The 22,877-nt window shown below is 37.5% G+C and overlaps 11 protein-coding genes across 11 annotated transcripts; 7 read left to right on the top strand and 4 right to left on the bottom strand.

The window, feature by feature from the left end:
- Positions 1–143: 143 nt before the first annotated feature.
- Positions 144–650, bottom strand: EV154DRAFT_532148 (uncharacterized protein; the record flags this gene model as incomplete). Its single annotated transcript, XM_051603870.1, has 1 exon — positions 144–650. A coding segment is annotated over one exon (256 nt), but the record flags the coding sequence as incomplete, so codon positions are not given.
- A 1,444-nt stretch (positions 651–2,094) lies between these two features.
- EV154DRAFT_607968 (WW domain-containing oxidoreductase-like protein) lies at positions 2,095–3,078 on the top strand. The gene has a single exon (XM_051607648.1). The coding sequence runs from the start codon at positions 2,115–2,117 to the stop codon at positions 3,063–3,065; it is 951 nt and encodes a 316-aa protein (XP_051450564.1). The 5' UTR covers positions 2,095–2,114; the 3' UTR covers positions 3,066–3,078.
- Positions 3,079–4,139: 1,061 nt separating this feature from the next.
- EV154DRAFT_556992 (WW domain-containing oxidoreductase-like protein) lies at positions 4,140–5,346 on the top strand. The gene has a single exon (XM_051605395.1). The coding sequence runs from the start codon at positions 4,380–4,382 to the stop codon at positions 5,328–5,330; it is 951 nt and encodes a 316-aa protein (XP_051450563.1). The 5' UTR covers positions 4,140–4,379; the 3' UTR covers positions 5,331–5,346.
- A 1,058-nt stretch (positions 5,347–6,404) lies between these two features.
- On the top strand, positions 6,405–7,418 carry EV154DRAFT_607966 (short-chain dehydrogenase Tic32). The gene has a single exon (XM_051607647.1). It carries the CDS (start codon positions 6,443–6,445, stop codon positions 7,388–7,390), a length of 948 nt encoding a protein of 315 aa, XP_051450562.1. The 5' UTR covers positions 6,405–6,442; the 3' UTR covers positions 7,391–7,418.
- Positions 7,419–8,346: 928 nt separating this feature from the next.
- On the bottom strand, positions 8,347–10,341 carry EV154DRAFT_532145 (uncharacterized protein). The gene is made up of 5 exons (XM_051603869.1): positions 9,932–10,341; positions 9,572–9,847; positions 8,875–9,501; positions 8,615–8,799; positions 8,347–8,547 (listed from the first exon to the last, which is right to left on the bottom strand). The coding sequence occupies exons 1-5, from the start codon at positions 10,071–10,073 to the stop codon at positions 8,533–8,535; spliced, it is 1,245 nt and encodes a 414-aa protein (XP_051450561.1). The 5' UTR covers positions 10,074–10,341; the 3' UTR covers positions 8,347–8,532.
- Positions 10,342–10,465: 124 nt separating this feature from the next.
- On the top strand, positions 10,466–11,366 carry EV154DRAFT_532143 (uncharacterized protein). The gene has a single exon (XM_051603868.1). The coding sequence runs from the start codon at positions 10,510–10,512 to the stop codon at positions 11,251–11,253; it is 744 nt and encodes a 247-aa protein (XP_051450560.1). The 5' UTR covers positions 10,466–10,509; the 3' UTR covers positions 11,254–11,366.
- Positions 11,367–11,913: 547 nt separating this feature from the next.
- On the top strand, positions 11,914–14,036 carry EV154DRAFT_147001 (uncharacterized protein). The gene is made up of 2 exons (XM_051594089.1): positions 11,914–13,038; positions 13,111–14,036. The coding sequence occupies exons 1-2, from the start codon at positions 12,150–12,152 to the stop codon at positions 13,779–13,781; spliced, it is 1,560 nt and encodes a 519-aa protein (XP_051450559.1). The 5' UTR covers positions 11,914–12,149; the 3' UTR covers positions 13,782–14,036.
- Positions 13,843–15,167, top strand: EV154DRAFT_532134 (PIN domain-containing protein). Its single transcript, XM_051603867.1, has 3 exons — positions 13,843–14,089; positions 14,153–14,301; positions 14,374–15,167. Exons 1-3 carry the CDS (start codon positions 13,945–13,947, stop codon positions 15,037–15,039), a joined length of 960 nt encoding a protein of 319 aa, XP_051450558.1. The 5' UTR covers positions 13,843–13,944; the 3' UTR covers positions 15,040–15,167.
- On the bottom strand, positions 15,150–17,098 carry EV154DRAFT_432447 (DHHC palmitoyltransferase-domain-containing protein; the record flags this gene model as incomplete). Its single annotated transcript, XM_051596673.1, has 6 exons — positions 15,150–15,709; positions 15,791–15,903; positions 15,978–16,042; positions 16,113–16,309; positions 16,366–16,575; positions 16,666–17,098. Coding segments are annotated over 6 exons (1,578 nt in total), but the record flags the coding sequence as incomplete, so codon positions are not given.
- A 95-nt stretch (positions 17,099–17,193) lies between these two features.
- On the bottom strand, positions 17,194–17,430 carry EV154DRAFT_432440 (uncharacterized protein; the record flags this gene model as incomplete). The annotated part of the gene is made up of 1 exon (XM_051596672.1): positions 17,194–17,430. A coding segment is annotated over one exon (237 nt), but the record flags the coding sequence as incomplete, so codon positions are not given.
- Positions 17,431–21,493: 4,063 nt separating this feature from the next.
- On the top strand, positions 21,494–22,550 carry EV154DRAFT_474761 (root hair defective 3 GTP-binding protein-domain-containing protein; the record flags this gene model as incomplete). The annotated part of the gene is made up of 6 exons (XM_051597966.1): positions 21,494–21,597; positions 21,661–21,792; positions 21,855–21,952; positions 22,034–22,108; positions 22,241–22,352; positions 22,424–22,550. Coding segments are annotated over exons 1-6 (546 nt in total). The 5' UTR covers positions 21,494–21,595.
- Positions 22,551–22,877: the final 327 nt, after the last annotated feature.

Raw genomic sequence — 22,877 nt, 5'->3', positions numbered from 1 at the left:
GGGAGCAAAAATTTTCCAGTAAGCCGCCTTGTTTTTCTGGCCCTCTGGCGGTTTCCTAAGCCACCCTGCAAACAAAATTTTTTATTTTCATTGCAAGTCACATCCCATCCCGCCTCCCAAATCATTGAAGGCCCTCAACCTTTTTTTTTTTCTTTTCACTCATGGCTTTTTTTTTCACTCATGGCTTTTTTCTTTTCAACGACACACAGCATCAATCAACACGACCTCGCCAACGCTTTTTTAGATCTTGGAACTGTAGACTCACAGAAATATACTTGAATCGAAATGGAAACTTGGATTACCGATTAACAAATGGATCTGTCTTTGATTTTACTTGCCTGCCATACTAGGTGTTTTTTTTTTCTCTTTCACTCATAGAATTGCAAACGCAATATCATATCAACCTGTCTCTTTTTATTGCGACAATGTAATTTCGCATTGGGATGTCTGCTTTTCTGCCATAGTTTGTCTGTTTTAAAAATAATACGGCTGCGCATGCGTAGACATAATAACGAAAAAGGGTTGGTTTACATCTCCTTCTTACAAGACATGCACGTATCATTTTTTCTAAGAAAAAAAACCACAATTTACACGTGTGGAACGCGTTTGCCAGATAGAAATAGGCAACAGCGATGACAATCACTGACATTGATAGTTATCTATCTAATAGAAAATACCAGACATGATTTTGCATTGTGTCAACATCTTGTTAATGGGCTATATGTTTCATTTGAATGTTATCATATCCGATAAACTTTCAAATCTGTAGCGTTTTACATTGATAGTGTTTTTTACTTTGAGCTTTTTTTTTTCCAGCTCATCCTTCCTACCATTGCAATGATTACGTAGGCCCCACAACCAACGATAATCCTTGAATACGTGTATAAAGAGAACCGTTTATATTCTCTTTAAAACGTTGTGATTACTTTCACAATTCGATATATGTCAAACTTGTAACAACTTTGAGGTACACAAGTGTCTGTGTGCTGTATATACTCTCATCTGACACATAAAATCTGTGGGTATTACATATAATTGTACAGGATGGTATAATGCTTCAGTCCTCAACTCCATTAACACAATTTGGCAAATTACGCATTGAAAGATAGAGTCGTTGTCATTCGAAATTTCTAACGTTACTTCGTATCTTTGAAGTAGCGACTTTTACAACAGACATTTCTAATGATTCATGTAATGTAGATTGAGCTTTACTGAGCACTTCTTTTTTGGATAATTTAAGGTAATCATAACCTCTGTAAATCTGTGGGTAAAAGTAGTCCAATGAAATCTAGAGACTACTCGTATATTGGGATTTTTTATACATGTAATATTGGTTGGGATAAGAAATAAGTACCTGTCGAGATCAGTAACATTCATTTAATTGAATGAAAGATGGTGTCCAGTGGTGATGGATACATATTACTTGCGCTTATGGTAACTTTATATCGAGTGAAGGGTGTAGCATATGTAAACTGTAAGCTTTAAGCGATTAAAATGCCCGGAAAAAAATAAAACTACGATCGCACAAACCTTCTTTCTACTACGTAAAACCCAAAAATGGAATGGAGATCACCCGTAGGTAGCACCACCTTTAAAATGCGTAGCAATAGTCTTGAATAAAAGGAGAATATCCAATCTTATTATTTTAAAAACAAAGTAGAAAATTGCTTATTGTAATCAAATATAGCTCGACTATAATTTGAGTGGATGCAACATTGGTATAGACGAGTATTCCAATAGTCTTTTCTTTATATTTTGCTTAATAATCAAAAGGTATGCTGATCAAGTTAAGTTTGATACAATGACATTAGACCCAAAGCTCACTTTCCAAGCTTATGATCTTAATTTGTCAACGGTTATCGTGAATGTAGAATGCACAACTAGCCTAAAAGTTTTTTCTTGTTTGCTTTGTTTTTGCTTAAGAACGGCCTGCGTGTTCGTTTGTCCAAAACAAGATTAAATTCGTCATCGACACAGCTTTTGTTCAGGTTTGAGGTAACACACGACAAAGTCTATTTTTCTGTTTTTCACTTAAATAGGGAAAGATATTTTCTTTTTCTTTGATTTTGTTTTTAATTATTTAACTCTCACACACACACACACACATCATCAAAATGGCTGATACAATTGTTTGGAACACAACCGCTGAAGAGGTCATCAAGATCTACAAAACAGACCTAAGTGGTAAAGTAGTCATTGTTACTGGCTCCAACGCAGGTATTGGATTAGAAATCGCCCGTGTTCTCTCTCTCGCTGGTGCCAAAGTTATCATCCCTTCTCGTACACTTGAGAAATCCCACGAAGCTGTCGCCACTATTCATGAAACCGTTCCTCAAGCCGACCTTATACCTATGCAATTAGATTTAGGTGATCTTGCCACTGTTCGTAAATTTGCACAAGATTTCCTTGCCCTCAATCTGCCACTCAATATTCTGGTCAATAACGCAGGAATGATCATTGACCACAAAGTCTTTACCAAAGACGGCTTCGAGTCACAATTTGCCATAAATCATCTGGGTCATTTTTTACTGACCCAACTCCTGGAAGAAAAAATTAAAGCCAGTGCGCCATCTCGTATCGTCATCACCAGTTCTTGTCTCCACTCACAACTCAACCCTATCACCGGATTGGATTTCGATAATCTGAATGGAGAAAAGGAAGGTTATAGTCAGTTAGCAGCCTACGGTAAAAGTAAATTATGTAATGTCTATCATGCAAAAGAACTTCAGCGTCGATTTGATGCCCAAGGTGTGGATGTGACCGTCACCAGTCTTCATCCAGGTAGTGTCAACACCAAGATGAATAACGGAATTACCTTTCCTATGATCAAAGATATGTGGAAGCATCTTCGTAATTACAGGTTGAGCATGTCAGAGCTTACGAGAAACAAGGATACAAAGGCCGGTGCCTCTACGTCTGTATTGTGTGCAGTGGCTCCCGATGTGGTAAAAGGTGCTTTCTATAGCCATAATAAAATTAACACGGACGCAGTGCATGAATTAGCTGACGATGAGGAACCAGCTAAAAGATTGTGGGATCTTTCAGAGAAATTGCTGTCTAAATAATTATAATAAAAAAATAGTTTTGTAAAAATAGTAATTTTAAGTAATCATCTGAGATACATAATAAATATGAGGTGTCCTGAAATTTATTACATTTGATTCCATTGTTTAATGTGATAAATCAGGGAACAGGTTTATACTGCCGAGAAATGTGTAACTTGGTTAAAAACGTTGGCTCCTTTTTCTTCTAGTGATATATACTCAAAATACTCGTACATAACGATATTTTGTTGTCGAGTGAAGTGTTTGAGCCTATATGAATTGGCAACACTTGTACCTTTTAGTCTTTGGGTCTGCAGGAGTTACGGGAATTAGAATTCGGTTATGTGTAACTCAGTAAATGGCTGCGGATCACATGTCGTTCGTCCAAGTATAAGGGTAACGATTGGAATTCCAGCTTGAATTAACTATTGAGAGCAAAAAAAAAAAGAAAAAGAGACAGCGATCTTCCTATCGATCAATGAATTAAATAATGTCAAAACTTTTTACAAATATCCATCTTATGTATACATAGACCATCGCGGCAATCTCAATATCCTTATTGTACCGCTTTTTGCCCATATTTTCATTTTTATACACTCATATAAATGAATTTTTCTTTCTATAAGTAAGTCTCAAAATAATTGGAACTTTTTTCATCGTGCTAAGCACGAGCCTCATTTGTTTTAAACGGAGCAGAAAAAAAGGGGGGGCTATCGGTAACACTGTTGAAGTCCACGGTTGTGGTAAAGACATGATCAGCAAACAGAAGACATAGCTTCATTCGTTGTCCTAAAAAAGAAGAAGAAAAAAGTGGAAGTTTCATTCTTTTAATTAAATACTGATTATGATGATTTATCATCAACCGGTAAACTGATCGTATTTAGTAAAAATACGTGTACTTTTCTAGACATGTCATCGACTTTTGTTGTAAAACCAGTCAAGTCATCTGACTCATCGGTGTTATAACCCTTAACCGCAGTATATTATCCAACACTAGAGCTTGACCGCGGTACAACTGCAGTACTGCGGCAACATAGTAAAAACATATAAATATCAATCAATTATCATTCAATAAACTTTATCTTTATTTTCAATCAAAAAGTCTGTTAAACAGTTTTAGCAAACGGAATTCTCTATACATAATTCCCTCTAATAGCTTTCTCGCCAGTCACTTGGTCTATGTTTAACAACCGACTTCAAGCTTATTTTACTTTGCTATTTGTGTCCACATTTAAAGTTACACACATCGAAGTTTTCTTTTATTTGTTTTATTTAAATAAGATTATATAAATTTTTCTTTTCTTTTTCTACCAATTAATTCACATCATCGATAAAATGGCTGATACAATTGTTTGGAACACAACCGCTGAAGAGATCATCAAGATTTACAAAACAGACCTTAGTGGTAAAGTAGTCATTGTTACTGGCTCCAACGCAGGTATTGGATTAGAAATCGCCCGTGTTCTATCTCTTGCTGGCGCCAAAGTCATTATCCCTTCTCGTACACTTGAAAAGTCTCACCAAGCTATTGCCACTATTCATGAAACTGTCCCCCAAGCCGATCTCATTCCTATGCAATTAGACTTGAGTGACTTTGCCACCGTTCGTAAATTCGCACAAGATTTCCTCGCCCTCAATCTGCCACTGGATATTCTGGTCAATAATGCAGGCATTGTCATTGAACAGAAAGTTCTTACCAAAGATGGCTTCGAATCCCAATTTGCTGTGAACCATCTGGGTCATTTCTTACTAACCCAACTCCTAGAAGAAAAAATTAAAGCTAGTGCACCTTCCCGTATCGTCATCACCAGTTCTGCTTTCAATGCACAGTTCAACCCTATCACCGGATTGGATTTTGACAATCTGAATGGAGAAAAGGAAGGCTATAGTATGCTGTGTGCGTATGGTCGAAGTAAATTGTGTAATATTTACCATGCTAAAGAACTTCAACGAAGATTTAACGCCCAAGGTGTGGATGTGACCGTCACCAGTCTTCATCCGGGCAATGTCAAAACGAAAATGAATGGCGGTGCTACTTTTTCCATCTTGAAAGATTTGTTGAAACATATTCGTCGTGTTAGTTTAACCATTTCGGACTTCATGAGTCCCAAGGATACAAAATTAGGTGCTTCTACCTCGGTGTTATGTGCTGTGTCACCCAATACAGTGAAAGGTGCCTTTTATAATAACAATAAGATAAACACAGATCTTTTACATGAAGAAGCAGAAAACGAGGAAGCCGCTAAAAGATTATGGGATCTTTCAGAAAAATTACTGTCTAAATAATTATAATAAAAAAAAAATAGTTTTGTAAAAATAGTAGTTTTAAGTAATCATCTGAGATACATAATAAATGTGAGGTGTCCTGAAATTTATTACATTTGATTCCATTGTTTAATGTGATAAATCAGGTAACAGGTTGATACCGCCGAGAAATGTGTTAACTTAGTTAAAAACGATGGCTCCTTTTTCTTCGAGTGATATATACTTAAAATACTCGTACGTAATGATGAAGTCTTTTGTTGTCGAGTAAAGTGTTTTAGCGTATATGAATTGGCAACACTTGTACCTTCTCGTTTTTTTTTTAGGGTCTGCAAATGTTACGGAAATTTGGTTTCGTGTAACTCGGTAAAAGGCTGCGGATCACATGTCGCTCATCCAAGTATGAATGGAACGAATGGAGCTTCAGCTTATGAACAAAATTGATTCGAAGCTTTATACAACTGTCCATCTTGTATATACATAGGCCAACACAGTAATCTCAATATCATTGATGTACCTCTCTCTGTCCATAATTTCATTATCAAAATACAGACATACAAATGCGTCCTCTCCTATCTACGGGCATGTATCAAAATACTTGGAACTTTTTTTTTCATCATGCTTTGCATCAGCCTCATTTGTTTTGAACGGAGCAGAAAAAAAAAAAAACGACTATCGGTTACACTGTTAAAATGCGCAATTGTGGTAGTAAGACATGATCAACAAAAACAGAGGAGGCACAGCTGGATTCATTGTCTTGATGAAGCTATAATAAAAGAGAAGCACACATCTTTTCCAAATGCTCTATGCATCGTAATAAAAAAGTAAATAGCATCGTGTTCTTTTTTTATAAGAGAACTTCAATGCGAAAAGAAAAAAAGTAGACATGTCTCATCCTTATAAACAAAAGCCTGGTTCTCAAAAACGCTTTTATTGATTTATCATCAACCGGAAAACTGATTGAATTTAGTAAGGATGCGTGTAATTATCTAGACATGTCATTGACTTTGCCATTTGTGTTCACATATAATGTTACACACATCGAAATCTTCATTTATATATATATAGATAAGGTTGTAAGATTTTTTTTTCTTTAAACCGAGTATTCTACATTCTCACACAAAACATCAATAAAAATGGCTGATACAATTGTTTGGAACACACCTGCCGAAGAGATTATCAAGATCTACAAGACAGACCTTAGTGGTAAAGTAGTCATTGTTACTGGCTCCAACGCAGGTATCGGATTAGAGGTCGCCCGTGTTCTATCTCTTGCTGGCGCCAAAGTGATCATCCCTTCTCGTACACTTGAAAAATCTCACGAAGCTATTGCCACTATTCACGAAACTGTCCCCCAAGCCGATCTCATTCCTATGCAATTAGACTTGAGTGATTTTGCCACTGTTCGTAAATTCGCACAAGATTTCCTCGCCCTCAATCTGCCACTGGATATTCTGGTCAATAATGCAGGTATGGTCATTGACCACAAAGTCTTTACCAAAGATGGCTTCGAGTCACAATTTGCCGTAAACTATCTGGGTCATTTCTTACTGGTCCAACTCTTGGAAGAAAAAATCAAAGCCAGTGCGCCTTCTCGTATCGTCATCACCAGTTCCTGCTTAAATGCACAACTCAACCCTATCACCGGATTGGATTTTGACAATCTGAATGGAGAAAAGGAAGGCTATAGTATGCTGTGTGCTTATGGTCGTAGTAAATTATGTAACATTTACCATGCTAAAGAGCTCCAACGTCGATTCGATGCGCAAGGTGTGGATGTGACCGTTACCAGTCTTCATCCGGGTAATGTCAATACCAAAATGAATGGTGGTATTTCTTTCTCGATCTTTAGAGATATGTTGAAACATCTTCGCCGTATTAGTATGACCTTGTCTGAATTGATGAAACCCAAGGATACAAAATTAGGCGCTTCTACCTCGGTGTTGTGTGCTGTGTCACCCCATGTAGTAAAAGGTGCCTTTTATAATCACAATAAGATAGATACAGAATTTTTACATGAAGAAGCAGAGAACGAGGAGGCAGCTAAAAGACTATGGGAGATTTCGGAAAACTTATTAAAATAAAATGAAATAATCCCAATTGTTTAAAAAATGTTACGATTTTATGAACACTTTGTGTCTGTGAGTTTTTTTTTTCTTTTTCAGGTGAGCGGGGCACTGTTACCGATTTTCTTTTTAACGGTCCCACTAAAAAGTGGTGCACGAATTAAAACTTGGTAATCATAAAAAAAACAATAGAGGTCAAAGCGACAGCCCGTGGCACTGTATCACTTTAATCAATATGGCTGGTATAAATGGGTTTTTTCTTTTTATAAAGGATGGGAGCCGTGTGGGATATTTCATGAATTCCTTCTGCCCCACCCCCCCTTTTTCTTCCAGACTTATACAGTTTTAGGTAGCACCCTTTTTTTCCCTCTCGGGTTGCTTTCTGTTTTAAAACTAACCTCAATTTGTTAATTTAATCGTGATTTGATCTAATTTGTGGTCTCTAACAATGACTGTGTGTTTAGCCCTGGCAGCTTTAAATCAATGGCTAAATTATGGTTAGAATAATAAAAATGATACGCATAAAAGAACGGGTAAAGCTATAGTGAGCTTTAATAGAAGCGTAATCTATTATTCAGCTTATATTAAAAGCCGACGCTGATCCCCTTTTCAACATGTTTGAGGTAAATATGCAACTTTTGACTTGCAAAGGATTTTTGTTTTACCGAGAAAACCAAAACATCCTCAAGTCTATTACTAATCGAACAATATATACATTCATGGCCAACTTACTCAGCAAGTCATTCGTCCTTATTCATTGACTGTAATTATGTTATTACTGTTTGGGAAAAGGGCTCTAAAGAAGTCACTCGTTCTTTTAGTATGATTGTAAGCCAATAAAGGCCTTGCATAAAAAAAAATTGATCCGCTGTCCTGATATATAACGTGTTCGCATGTTCAAACCCATTTAAAACCTCCTAAATTTTCATTACCCTCTAAACTTAGAAACTGGTATAAAAATCACAAGTAAATGCCGTCGTTTGAAATGCCTGGGTGATTCACATTATTGACCGGGAAAGTCGTTGGTCCTCTCTTTTTTTTTTTAAAAAAAAAACAGGTTTTCTGATTAATAGGACTAAGAAAGCATGATGTTTTAATATGAATATGTGAGAGGTGACTCTTGGTACGTTAATATTTGGGATATAAGATGTATTTTTTTTTTAATAAGGGATATTCTATCCAAAAAGGAAAAGTAAGTACTAACACACACACACACACACACAATACTAAAGGAAAACTTACGTTAAGTTGACAGTGCGCTTTGATTTGCTCAAACACTTTGAGCAGTTTGCGTCTAGCGCCCAAGGCAGCGACACCTTTTGAGAGTAATGCAGCATCATCCATTTTCAACATGTCTTGCCACTTGTAGTTTTCGAAAATCGGATTGTATTTATGTAATCGCAAACTCCTAAGCCAAGCAGGCACATCTATTTGGTAGGTAAGTATATATATATATATATATAAATGGTGGAGAATTCTTATATATATAGATAGAACCTTACCTTGCAAGAGCTGCATGTCAACGACGTCCCTTTTCTCTTTTGTCTTTATCATAAACCGGTTTTTAGATCCATTACTTTGATCGCTATGATCACTAAAATAACCATTTTCATCGCCTCCAGGACTCAGAAATTGACCATACCTTTGTGGTTGTACGGGGAATAAAGTCGAGGTGGTATCATTATAGACAGACAGGACAACGGGTGGAGATGGGATCTCTTCATTCAAGACCACAGACGATCGATTGCTTTTCCATGGTTCATGGTGGTCTAATGTAGGTGTCCATAACGATGCATTCCAATGCGACATATCGGCTGATTTGGGTCTGGATGGATTCTCCACGACAGTCTGAGGTGGCACTAATCCAAACGACCAATCGTTTTTAAAGAGAGAGGCTACATCCCCTTCAATGACAGATTTTGGTCTCTTTTGTTCAAACATGCTGTATCGTGAGGTTGCCGTGGGGGGTCGTGGGGGTGGAGGAGGTAAAAAATCGTCGTCTAATGTAAATGAGTGTCGTCCAATTCGGTTGGGTCGTCCTGTTTGAAAAGGGATGACAGATGCTAATTTTTGACTGGCTTCTAGCTCTGCTTTCACCATCATGGCACTAGTCAACTGTGTCTGCATGTCTACATTTTTTTTTTTTTTTTTTTTTTTAGGCTCTGTTGTGATGCTTTTATGCAGTTTCTTTTAAATTACCTTTCTCGGGATGAGCAGGAGAGAGTAAGGCAGAGACGGGATCTTTTTGACTGAGCTGTTGAAGGATGACCATGAAAAACCTGATCTGAACCTGTGTAGAGTGTTGAAGAAGTGTATAGATGGTGGCGGTACGTTCTGCTTCATTCAGGTACCGAAACCATTGATCGACGTGTTGAACTTCCTCCTTGTATTTAGGGTCTAGACTTGCGGTTGCCATAGATTCCAAACTACTCTCATACTGTTGCAGGTCCTCAAACCATTGATCCAATACCTGGCCTATTTAAAAAAAACATGTTTTATATCAGTAACAGATAGATTCCATGCAAAGTTTCTCTCTTTTTCTCTCTATTTTTTTTTTACTCTCAGGAGACTTGAAACTGTCTTGTTTCAACATTTCGGAAACGGGTCGTTGATGTCTGTCTGAAGCCACACTACGTAAAGGAGGTCCATCTCGATTTAACATGGAAAACATGTCATTCATGGAGAAAGATGAAGTGGACATGGTGAATAAAGAAAAAAAAAAGAAGAGGAGTAGAAAATATAAGGGGAAGGTTTTTCATTCTAAGCGTTTTATGATTTTTTTTTTTTTGACTCGGGATAAGTTTGCTCCCTTTAGGCGTCTCCCCCCTCACTACAGACAGTGGCAACACGTATCCATGCACAAAAGGGATAAAAATTCGCGCCTCGTGTTTCCATGGGAACGGAGGTGGGAGAGTGGGGGTGGGAGGACAGTTGACAGGTAATGTTTCAAAGAAAGGGAGAATAATAAAAAAGTGAGAGAGAGAGAAAGGTACCGGGTACCGTTTCACAGATTTTTTTTTTTTAAAAAAATTAAATTCATTTATAAATGTCTCCATTTTACTAATTCTTTTCTTATTTCTCTCTCTCTCTCTCTTTTTTTTTTTTTTTTTATATAATTTTTTTTTCTTGTTCTTTACATGACGATCTCTCCTATGTCAATGCCATTTCCTGTAGATGAAGTGAGGGTACGACAAAGCGTGTTTCCGACGGATATCGAAGACCCAATGACATTTCGACCGAGAGCATGTGGTATTGCAGTGGATTTAATCCTGCAACAAGCCAACTTGACGGGTTGGCTGACTAAACATCGGCCACCAACGTTTTCCTTTTTAAAGAATATTAAACGTCGTTATGTAGTGCTGGTAGATCGTATGTTGTACACCTTTAAATCAACGCAACCGGACACGTATCGCGAGTTCTTTGAACTGACAGCGAATACGAATGCATATGTGACAGATCAGGTGACGGGAGCACTCTTTTGTATTGAAGTCAAAAAGAAGGGTCATGAAGATAGTTGGTTTTTACAGGCGGATAACGCAGAGGACATGAAGATGTGGTTAGATCGTATTAAACGAACGATTAGTTGTTTAAGGACGCCAGGTCTGACGGGTACAATAACAAGTCAAAAGTTAGCAGAGATTATGACTGAATGTGAAGAATATTCTACTATTGCAGGCAATCATCGTAGTTCTTCCACTTCTTCTATAAGTGATCTCTCTGTGGCATTTCCTATGCCTCCTTGTTCACCTATTTCATCGATTCATGACTCTATTAATCGAAAGTCATCACAACGTTCGTATTCTATCTCTTCAAATTTACCACCACAATTACCACCACCTACGTCTCTACCACCACCTATTCCATCATACGCATATATATAACCCCCCTCTCCACTTCCCATTTTTCTCTTACATTATTTTATTTCTGTACATATAATATTTTTAATAAAAAGAGGCTTGCCTAAAAAGGAAATAGCTTAAAAAAGCTAAAAAAGTGTGGTCTGTGGAATGGGTATTCAATTTGCCTCTGTTTCCCTTTTTAAGGACCCGGGATGAGGGTGTTTAAAACGTCATTTTACGTGCCCCTCTTTTTTGTTTATTACCGGTCAGAGAAAAGAGAGAGGAACCCCTGCCCTGTTTGAGAAACTGGGAAATCTATTTATGGAAAAAGATCTTCCCAGCTTACAACGTGCTTTCGCTACTAAAATAGAAATTTCTTGTGTTTCTTCCTCCTATCCCCCTTTTGTATGACTCTCTTTTTCTACAACGCCCGTGTGAGAAACAAGTGCAAGAAATAATAGGGGGGGTGATTGCTTATTAAAAAGCTGAGATGAACCTTTTTATAAAAAAAAAAAAAAAAAAAAAAGTCAGCAGACCTACGAAAAAAAAAAAAAAAAAAAAAATTGTTTATATTTACTCTTTTATATTTTTATATATTACTCGTATGTTTAGAAAAAAAAAAAAACAAACGCGTTCTTAAAATACAACAAAGAAAGTTAATATATAAGGAGAAGTCATATTTTTATAACAAAAAGGCGGAAACAGAAAAAAAAACTTGAAAGGTACACGAAAAAAAAATTAAAAACTCCTATCGTTACTGTCTCGCTAAAAACAGTAAAGGTCTCTTTTTTTTTTTTTAGTTTTTCTCGCCCTTTTTTTTTCGTTTTTTTTTTTGTTGTTGTCTTTATCCTTTCCTTTTACTATCTTTTTTTTTTTAAAAAAAAAAAACTTTTTTTCACTCTCCACCCACTTCACATTCATTCCACAAAGACTAAAAAATGAGTTCCTTATTAAATAAACCTACATGGTCTCAACAAATTAACCATCATTCAGAAGAAGAAGAAGAAGATACGTCTAGTGCACCTGTGCGTAAAAGAACAAGAGCTACGGCAGATCAATTGTCTGTGCTGGAAGATACTTTTGCAGTGAATGTCAGTCCCAATTCCAAGCTCAGAAAACAATTGGCTGAACAACTTGCCATGTCAGAACGCTCCATTCAAATTTGGTTTCAAAACAGAAGAGCTAAAGTAAAGCATATGCAAAAGAGAGCTCAAATGCAAATGCATCAAGCTTCTATTCGTGCCCAATTATATCAGTATCACCAACAACAACAACAACAACAGCAACAGCATCACCATCACCACCATCAACAACAACAACAACAACAACAGCAACAACAACAACAACAACAACAACAGGCTCCCATTTTGCCTATGCAACCTTATTATTATCAGAATAACAGAGCACAAAGTGTGGATGCTCTTCATTTCCAAACAAGTGGTAGTCATCGACCCATGATTCAACAACTATTTACACCCGCTTCCTCCGTACCTCCTCCTCCTACGTTGCCCATGAATCTAAATGCTGCTGCTGTTACTGCTGCTCCTACTGCTGCTGCTGCTGGGTATGCTTACAACTGGCTTGGTGAAGATATGCCGTTCACCCGACAAAGCATGCCTCCTCCTCAAGGAGCTTATGCGTATGATTTTAATCATCCACTAGAGAACGGCCTAGATTTCCCAGAGTATTTACATGGTCAAGTCTCACCCTCACCAAGTCCGCTTCACAAACAACAACAAAACATACCCACCTTGATTTCTGTACCTGATGCTGGTCCTACTGCTATTCTTGCCACTAAAGACATCAGTCCGTCACCCTCTTCGCCTGGTAAGGAAAATAAAATAAAATAAGATAATGAATTGGTTATTAATTTTTTTTTTTTTTTTACACACGGCGCAGATTCTGTGCAACGTCAACAGCAACAACAGCACATACAGCAACAAGAGCAGACAATTGATCCTTCTAATTTAATCTTGAAGGATGATCTTGTTGTGAAATCAGAAAAGAGTACAACAGAAGAAGAACCCAAGGATCTCTACTTGAGTGCAACTACCCTCACTATTGGTACCTGGCATCGATTAAAGATGCATGAAACAGACCTCGTGTGTGTGTACCGTCCCGACACGCGTACATTTGCATGGCATATTGTGGACGGTGGCTGTCACTTCAAGATGGAGGTTGCTCAAGATGCTGTTTCTAGTATTGAATATGTGTTGGAAGCTGACTTGGCTCAGGTTCATTTTGATATTAGTGAACCACCACTCTTTTACATGGAATCCACTACTACCATGAAGAAAAAAGATGAGTCCACTACTACAACTACACCTGTCTGGGTTCAATGCTCTGATTTTACAGAAGGGAAACAAGCTTCTCGCTTCTTTCGTCATACCTTGAAGGGTATCTCACATCACATGAAGCAGGAATTATTAGCTTTAATTCATAACCATGAAGAAACAAGGCGTCTTGTTCACTTTGTATCTCCTCATCAGTTTCAACAACCCTTCATGAACACAAATATCTATTGGAATCCTCAACCAGAATCTATCCCTTGTGAATTATACATGAGCTAACACATACCCAAAAAGCCCAAAAAGCCTAAAACCCTTTTTTTGTACTATACTTCTTTTCTCTCTCCCCACAAATAAAAACTCTCCCCCCACCGCCGCCCTTTTTTGTCTGAGCCTCAAATCATTTTTTTTTTTTTCTTTTTCTTTTTCTCTTACGGTTTTAAAAATGAGCATGGAGTACATGGACATTGACGGTCCCGAATTCTTATCTAGTGTTAATCAAGAGATTGCATCTATACGTGCCAACAGAACAAACGATACAGCATATCAACATCATCTTTCCGAGTCTACACAAACAGAACCTTACGCAGGTATTCTCTCTTTTTTAAATGTCAAATCACTCCTTCATACAACCTAACCACACTGGCAAAAAGTATACAATGAAATTTGTGTTTTGGACACCAATTTCCTCATTTCTAAACTAGGCTATTTAGACACTGTCTTATCCATCGCAGAACAGCATCCAGGTAGCTTACTTGTCATTCTGCCCTGGGTCGTCATTCGAGAACTTGACGGTCTCAAAGTAAGTTTTCCGCTTACCTTTTCGTAACTTTATATTCCATACTGACCTTGACCAACAACAAAAAAAAAATAGTCATCAAGGCATGGCGGTGTAGAGGAGGACGAAATATGTGGTCGAGCAAGAAGAGCCATGCGTTTCATTGAACACAAACTACGAGATAAGTGTCCCTCACTACGAGGCCAAAAAATGAAGGAAATATTGGACCCACACATGGCCAAAACAAATCAAAAAGGCGATGATCGAATATTGGACTGTTGCATGTATTTTCATCACCACACAAAAGCAAAAGTCACTTTACTCTCCAATGATCGAAATCTCTGTATTAAAGTCATGGTGCATGACATTGATTCTATTTCCGCTGAATCTGTGCCTAAAATGGAAGCCTTACTCAACAGAATCGTTAGTACAAAAGTGACGGAAGACTATGTCATGGAGATTGATGAATTTTACCCTCCAATACAACAGCCAGAGGAAGACTATGACATGATGTTGGATGATGATCATCACGATATACTTTTCTTGGAAGGAGGAGGAGGATCAGAACAAAGTCGATGGGCTAAAGAACCTACAGCTAGGAAATCGTCTTTTAAAAAACTACCAGATCCGCCTGCTTATCTAGACAACGATCCAACCCTTGTTGCACCTAAAAAACCACCTCAGAACACCACTTATTCTAATAGTAATTTCCTACCCATTCATAAAGATGCTTCATGGACATCTATTTATTCTCCCAAATAAAATTAATAATAAAACATGTTTTAATACAAAAAAAAAAAAAAAAAAAAAAGTTAGGCGAGAGAGAGAGAGAGAGAGAGCGAGAAAAAGGGGTATGCGGGTGTCTTATATAATTAGACTTCCATGGTAGGTTGTAATGTGAAAATACGGTTATTCAATTGATGCACATCATACAACTCGTAATAATTCACTGAGCTCTTGCCATGTGTACTCTCCGTCCAAAAATCCAAACAATTATTCCAACATCCATGATCAAATACGTTTCCCTTCGTCGTCCTTTGTCGGTTACGAGCTTTATGCACTGCTCGTGCTCCTGCTACCAACTGAAGACAAGGACAGAATCCAGTTGAATGGCCGTGCCCGTGATGATTCCCTTCCATCATAGCTGAAGGCCCATCCGTTCCCTCTGTACCTCCACCCACCACCATGGGATGACTGACAGCATTCATATAAGCATATCGGTTGGCATTCGCACTCTCGTTCGTCGTCATGCCAATCGCCACCTGATACAACTGAACTGCTAACAAAAACATGGACCATGTCAGTTGGAATACCACCCATACCGTCAGTGCTAATGTCCACGTGTCATAATCAAAGTATCCGCAGATTGTGGCTCCTAATAAGCACGTACTATCCGGTCCATGGTCATAAATAGGTGCTTCCATTGATAAATCTAACATGTGCTTGCTTAATTTTTTTTTTTTTTTTTTTAAGAAAAAAACACTCCCTTCTCTATTATCTTTAAAACACTTACAACTGACGGATAAAACAATAAATGCACAAATAGCAATCACCATATTCACAAGAAACATTAAAAACGGACGATGATTATTCACACCAATACAATTAAAAATCCAAGGACAGTGGCTGTTTAAATGGGAAGAGCAAACTTTCTTTTAGCTTTTTCAATCATGGTGGTAGAAAGATATGAAGGAACTTACTGGTCGAATTTAGCTACGCATCGGTTACATACTTTACAATGCTTGGATCTGAGAGGTTTTTTAATCTTAAAAAAAAAAAAAAATAGTCAGCAGATGAAACTCCTCCCCCGGTGCACGATGTATTAAAAATGTTACCAGACAGGTTAAACAAAAATGACGGACATCCAACATATTAGCATCCGCTAATTCCTCGACACACATGTGTTGCTTATCTCGCGAAAGATCCTTCTTGATAAATCCAGGGTCGGCTGCAACCGCTTTAAAGAATGAAAACATGGCCGTGAAATAGGTCGCAATGAATATAAAATGCGTAAACAATAACTGTGAGGTAGCTATCCTTGACACTTTTAGTATTACTACTTTTTTTTGCAATCCATAAAATACTCACATCGCAACAGAACAAACATCCAGGTAGCAAGCACCCAAAAGGCAGATGATTGAAAGATACTCGAGAAATACGGTGTCTTCCAAACTGCGTCATGACTCGGTACCTGAATCAAATACTTGATAATGGCAATATGCGTCAATGCAAAAGCGCCTATTGCCAAGGGTAAGCCCATATACCACGGAAACATGGCTAAACACTTGAGTGCAAACCCTAATGTCAAAAAGGGCGCCACATACGTGACGGTATTAATCGTACGTTTCGCCAACGGTTTACCCATCGACCCTGGGTATTTCCCTATACGTGCTTCCTGTAACGCATTTCCCTCTGCCAACACATCAAATTCCAATACGGCACGATCCCATGTCCTCTCAAACTTCTTTTCTCGTACAAAATCCATCACGGATTTACCACTGCTGTCCACCGCGTTCACATCGGCATCATATTCTAGCATCTTGCGGATACACATCTTGTTTCCCCGAACCACTGCCCAATGCAATGGCGTCAATTGTGAATGATCCGTAGCACGTACACTCGCTCCAAACTTTAATAACAGATCCACAGATTGGGAATGTCCTTGGTACGCTGCCCACATTAAGGGCGTATGTCCTCCTACATGGTCACACACATCAATCTCGATATCCAAATACAATAGGTATAATACAAGCATCGCATGAGACGAATGCACAGCTAAATGAAGTGCATTAAACCCTTGTCCATCCTTGACGGAAGGATCCGCTCCCTCTTTAATGAGCCGATGCACTGCAGGTAATCGACCTTGTCTATATACACACACACAAAAAAAAAGACTTCAAGTTAGTAACACCCCTTTTAGTAACAGTACAAAGAGACTGACCGGCTAGCCCAATGAAGAGGTGTAGCTTTTAAATCGCCAGCAGGTGCATCCACCACAGCCCCTTTATCAATGAGAAACTTGACACAGACATCGTTATTGGCCAATGTAGCATAATGTAAAGCTGTTGCACCTTGGGCATCCACATCATTCACGTCTGCTAGTTTATTTTCTAACAAGTATCGAATGGTTTGAAAAGAACCCTTTTGCGCTGCATCGAATATCGTGGTGGCTAATAGATAGAAAAAAACATATTAACAAAAAAAAAAAAAGAAGACAGAAAGGGGGGGCGGGGCGAGGGGAGGATTTTTACCATCTTGGCTGGTGACATGAGCGGTGGCTCCGTCGGTTGTCACGGAAACCGTAGGTTGTTGCAGTGGAACAAAAGACCCTACTTCATTCTCACTCAACAATGGTTGTTTATCTTCGGGCTGTTCTTCCATAGTTTTTTTTAAGGTACAGAAAATAAGGGGGGAGGGAACTCAGAAAATAAAAAAATAAAAAAGGTTTTTTTTTTTTTTTTTCCCACATAAAAGTTGATTCTATTGGCTTAAAAAAAAATGTTGGAGGATATGGGTTTTTTATTTTTCTGGAAAAATTCTTTCCCATTTTTTTTTTAATAAAAAGGCATATGCAGTGAAGCTTATAACTTGCGTATAGAGAAGTATTTGATTGAGATTCTTTAGGATAACCAGAACCGACGAGAAATGAGGGAAAGCGATTTTATTGGCTAAAAAAAAAAGTTTTCCCACTTTTTTTTGAGAGACCCCTTTATATTTTGTCAATTATGTCTTTACCTTGACAGAGTTTATACAATTAATTAAAACTTGGATACCCTCCTTCTTTCATTGACATTTTTGTGATGGGAAATTGGCATTGGCATACTTCTTTTAGAACATATCCTATGTCCTCGGCAGCCTTCATCGTCAATAACATAAAATCAAATATCATGACTATTACGAAAGGGTATTTACAAGCGATACCATCCTTCAGATGCGAATTTGTATGATGTTTGGTTATTAAAGCAAACTTTGTCTTTTCCTCAAACAATTTAGTTCCCATAGCTAACTTTGCAAACTCGTCGTGAGTTTAAGGCCGACATGATCCTCATGTCGACCTTCGGGGATACTGCCATATTTTTTAAAAGCTTTCGGAACTGTATCCCCCCTACCGATGAAGTTAATATTAATTGCAAAAGCTTTAATATCTGCTTTATAGAATAATTTACCAATGCAAACACATGTTTGAGAGGCTCAATAATTCTTCCAGGAATATTTAAACTGTTTATAAAAATATGTAATTCATGCATAATAAATATTCATAAATTACAAAACGTGTACATAAAGCTAACGACTTCTTGTTGGAGACGTTGTGATTTTGTTGAAGGATTTGTTATACTTTTGACCGCCTTTAATTTACCACGTGTTCATAGGCTGGGTGTCTAAAATTCAAGAACCCTACCTAGGAGGCCACCGTCCTATAGCAAGAACTAGCCGTAGTCGCAATACCGCAAGAGTTGCAATACATCTTTTATATATATATTTTTTTACAAATAATTTAGTGTTTCTTGAAAAAACAAAAGTCATTATAAACTAACCTCTTAACAATATTGATTACTTTTTTTTTTATAAAAAAGAAGTATGTTAAATGAAAAGAAAAAAGGGAGAAAAAAAGTGTGTAATCCAGCTTTATTTGTAGGGTTGATAAACAAGAGCTTATGTCAGAATGATTTAACTGTTTATTTATTCAGCTCATAATGTTTGAGCTTTTACTTACAATAGAAACATACCAAGCAAGTCAGAACTTGGTAGTTGTCAATTGTAGCATGTACTGATAGTGAAGCTTATTTTACGAAAATCAAAAATTGATAATCCTAGAAAGTTAAAGATCATATGGCATGTCAATCAACGTACATTAGCACACACAACTACTCAATCACCCTTTTGCAGGTCCACTTTGGGCTTTTTGAAGCTATGAAAATTGCTCTATTTCGTTTTTTTTTTATAAAGTGTACATTTGGGTTATCATTTTGTTTGGAACTTTCATGTTAGTATCACTCCATCATCTAAAACGAGCTACTCACTTTTTATAATTAAATTATCCTCGTAATGTGATAAACCAGTCCTTGCTTATCATTTTTCATTCCTATAAATGAAACTCAATTATTCACTCTTTTTCTCTTTTTTTACCCCAAGGTTAGTCACCAATGAATTTCTTTTCTCAAGTATACATGGCAAAATATTATATACACATCTCTTTTACATACAACCCCACCTGCTTTTTTCACGAGTCGATATTTTGGAAGCAAGCTGTCTCTATACTGTGCTGTTGTTGGAAGAATACAAATTTTAAGCCCTTAGATCAAAACTTAGTTCCAAACATTTTACTATTCTGAATTAATTTTGAAAAATAAAAATAAAAAATACTTAATACGTGTGGACAGCAACTTTTATTGGTTGCACTGGGGGGTTGTCATTACTGCCTCCATCCTAAAACCATCCATTATGATAGTAAGCTAAAATTTACGCTATCTGTATATTCTTGTCGTAAATTTACATCATTAAATCGGACTTTCACAGCATGACGAGTATGCCATTACAAGCGATCACTGATTAACTCAATACTTTTGCTATGATAAACTATTCGCTGAAACAGTAAGAGTCGTTGCTGTAAAGACAGCTTACGATGACTGCTTTAATTATTGCAGCTTCATCCAGTAGTAACGAGACTGAGGAAACATAGGAAGCTGAAGACTAAGCTACTTACTGTCGACCCATACAAGGCTGATAGTTATTATAATCATCTTACATAGTGTAGCATGCACTACAATACAGTCAGAAAGTCAGTTACAATCAAATTGCTTGCACCTAATTATCAAGTGGGTGATTTGCATAGACTTTAATAAAGAAGATAGGATTGAACGAAACATTTGGTGTTCAATTTGTTACCAAGAATGTGTCGTTGTGCAAAAGGTTTTTTTTAAAAAGCCGAGTGAAAAGCCATTGGCTAACATTTGTGCGTAGAACTCGAACTAAGCCGGCTTGGTATAACCCGGACCACAAGAAATGGGTGCGCGTAAAAAAAGCCGCGCACTATTAGAAACAGTCCGCGGAGTTTTGATAGTAAAAAAAGTAATAAATAGACCTCGCAATAAGAAATTTTTTATGTTTTTCTTTAACACAACGAGGCTCTTTAACTATTTGTACTTTATCCCATGGTACCTTCAGTCACTCAGTACTCGAAGAAAAGCTATGCTTTGTCAGACAACGGATCATGAAATGTTGTTATGATCTCTTTCAGCAATGGAAGTTATCATAACAGTGCAGTGAGTGTTCTGTTCACAGATGAAGCTTTATTTGTTATTTTTAAAAAAATGAAAATGAAAATGAAAACGAAAAAAAAAAAAAAAAAAAAATAAAAAATTTAAAAAAAAAATTATTGGGCAAGGGTTACTCGCAGGCCGTCTGTTTGTTTTTCCTTGATTATTATTATCAAATGTCAAGCTGACAACCCAACACATGCTTGCAATAGGAGGCTTTTTTTTCTCACAATTAGACCCAATCCGGGGGTGAGGGGTAACCCTTTTTTAACGTGACCCACGTATAGACAGTTTGAGAACATCATTATGGCACACGAACATTGCAGTTCTTTAAAGTAGCTGATGCTCCAATATATCGTGCAACTAAAGCCTTATTTATCAATCATCCCATTGTTTTCTCTCGCCAGGTACCATGATGTTTCAAATAGATCACTCAGTTTGGCAGATTTCTAAATAAACATATTTGTTATCTCTACATGTCTCATACTGCTCGCAGTAAACAACGACGAATTCTCAGGTTTCCTTGGTTACTGCTGGATGCAGGAGCAAATGCTATTGGATTAAAAAAATAAAAATTTGGGAGACGGACATTTTGGTTTTTTTAGGGTCAGGGTTATTAGGGTTAAATTGGATGTGTGTGTGTGTGTTGCCTAGCAAACAAATAAGAGTGAAGAATGGTCTATATGTATGATACATGAAACTGATGAGACGGAATCCCCGGATGATGATGGGAGACAACAACAAGCAGTTGTGTTACATATTGGGCTGAATAAGATGAATAAAAAGGAGGCACGCTATTTGTAACACGGATTCAACCTGTACCTGATTTCAACAAGGGGAGTGAGATACCCAGATCTACTACATTTATACGATAGAATGCAAATCACGTGTGAATCCCTTTCCCTTATTCCTCAGGAATACCTACCCCCGGGCCGCCGCCACCCACCCACACCCACATACTTTTTTTTTTTTTTTTTTTTTTTTTATTTTGCAACTCCCTTTTTCTTTTTTTATCTCTCATATAGAAACTCCTTTCAAGTTTTTTCTTTTTCACTCAAAAAATGTAAGTGTAAAAAAAATCAAGAGCAGACAACATAACGAAAAGACTAAAACTGTTTGAACAAAGGACTGCTGCTGACCAAGACGCAAACAGCCTTACACCACCTATTTCCAAAGGCTCCATCTCCACAACAAGTTGGGAAAAGGACACTGAGCCCATTCCTCGTCTTCAAATTGTAGATGAACACCAAAAATTCACGTAAGAAACAAAAAATAAGGAGACATTTTATTTAAGTTTTCTTACACACACGTATTGTTCAGCCAAGATTTACCTGCCTATCTTGAAAAGTGGGGTTTAGGGGACGCCGGATTTAAATACAATGTGGTTGCAGTATTTGGTTCTCAAAGTACCGGCAAAAGTAAGATCTGATCTCTCTCCCCCTCCTCCCCCTCCCTTCTTATTATATATTATTGACACGTCTCTTTTGTTATTTATTCAGGTACCTTATTAAACGGTTTGTTTGGAACCTCATTTGATGTGATGGATGAGAATCAAAGAAGTCAGACAACAAAAGGTATTTGGATGTCCCGTGGCAGAGGAATGCACGTTCTCGTGATGGATGTGGAAGGAACAGATGGTCGTGAACGCGGTGAAGATCAAGACTTTGAGCGTAAATCAGCTCTCTTTTCAATGGCCACCAGTGAAGTTATCATTTTAAACTTATGGGAACATCAGGTTGGTCTTTATCAAGGTGCAAATATGGGCCTATTAAAAACCGTCTTTGAAGTCAACTTGACCTTATTCCAAACTCAAAAAAGGTAATTATATCCTCTCTCTCTCTCTCTTTCTTATCCCTCACATCCCAACACTTACATGTTGCAAAATATAGCAAGGAAAAGACCCTCTTGTTGATCGTCATCAGAGATCATGTCGGTTCTACTCCATTAGCAAATTTAGCTAGAACTCTTCAAGCTGATTTGGAGAAAATCTGGGCTGGTTTATCAAAGGTAAAATAGTACATCCCCTTTCATAAACCTGTTATGCATATATTTTCTTACCTTTTTTTTTGGAAGCCCGAAGGACTTGAGGATTGTAAAATCCATGATTACTTTGATTTCATGTATACCGGCTTACCACACAAGGTTCTTTTACCCGAAAAGTTCAATGAAGAAGTAGCTAATCTTCGTTGCAGGTAAACTCACTTGACTCTTCATGGCACGTACCTTCACTCACTTTCTCATATATGCATTTTAGATTCAATGACCCTGCAAATGCCGATTTCGTCTTTAAGCCTGAGTATCATAAACGTATCCCTGCCGATGGCTACCATATCTATGCATCCA

The sequence above is a fragment of the Mucor mucedo genome (assembly GCF_025094135.1).
Source record: "Mucor mucedo strain NRRL 3635 chromosome Unknown EV154scaffold_243, whole genome shotgun sequence".
Lineage (NCBI taxonomy): Eukaryota > Fungi > Mucoromycota > Mucoromycetes > Mucorales > Mucoraceae > Mucor > Mucor mucedo.
Note: the sequence above shows the minus strand (reverse complement) of the source record. Positions and strands in the feature narration are given on the sequence as shown.

Excerpts from the sequence above, each read along its gene's own strand:
- EV154DRAFT_532134 (XM_051603867.1), top strand. The coding sequence starts at position 13,945 with ATGAGCATGGAGTACATGGACATTGACGGTCCCGAATTCTTATCTAGT. Across the intron at positions 14,090-14,152 it reads ACAAACAGAACCTTACGCAG|TATACAATGAAATTTGTGTT; the intron begins GTATTCTCTCTT and ends ACTGGCAAAAAG. Across the intron at positions 14,302-14,373 it reads GAGAACTTGACGGTCTCAAA|TCATCAAGGCATGGCGGTGT; the intron begins GTAAGTTTTCCG and ends AAAAAAAAATAG.
- EV154DRAFT_532145 (XM_051603869.1), bottom strand. The coding sequence starts at position 10,073 with ATGTCCACTTCATCTTTCTCCATGAATGACATGTTTTCCATGTTAAAT. Across the intron at positions 9,502-9,571 it reads TCCTGCTCATCCCGAGAAAG|ACATGCAGACACAGTTGACT; the intron begins GTAATTTAAAAG and ends AAAAAAATGTAG. Across the intron at positions 8,800-8,874 it reads TGACATGCAGCTCTTGCAAG|ATGTGCCTGCTTGGCTTAGG; the intron begins GTAAGGTTCTAT and ends CCTACCAAATAG.
- EV154DRAFT_607968 (XM_051607648.1), top strand. The coding sequence starts at position 2,115 with ATGGCTGATACAATTGTTTGGAACACAACCGCTGAAGAGGTCATCAAG.
- EV154DRAFT_532143 (XM_051603868.1), top strand. The coding sequence starts at position 10,510 with ATGACGATCTCTCCTATGTCAATGCCATTTCCTGTAGATGAAGTGAGG.
- EV154DRAFT_607966 (XM_051607647.1), top strand. The coding sequence starts at position 6,443 with ATGGCTGATACAATTGTTTGGAACACACCTGCCGAAGAGATTATCAAG.
- EV154DRAFT_147001 (XM_051594089.1), top strand. The coding sequence starts at position 12,150 with ATGAGTTCCTTATTAAATAAACCTACATGGTCTCAACAAATTAACCAT. Across the intron at positions 13,039-13,110 it reads TCCGTCACCCTCTTCGCCTG|ATTCTGTGCAACGTCAACAG; the intron begins GTAAGGAAAATA and ends CACACGGCGCAG.
- EV154DRAFT_556992 (XM_051605395.1), top strand. The coding sequence starts at position 4,380 with ATGGCTGATACAATTGTTTGGAACACAACCGCTGAAGAGATCATCAAG.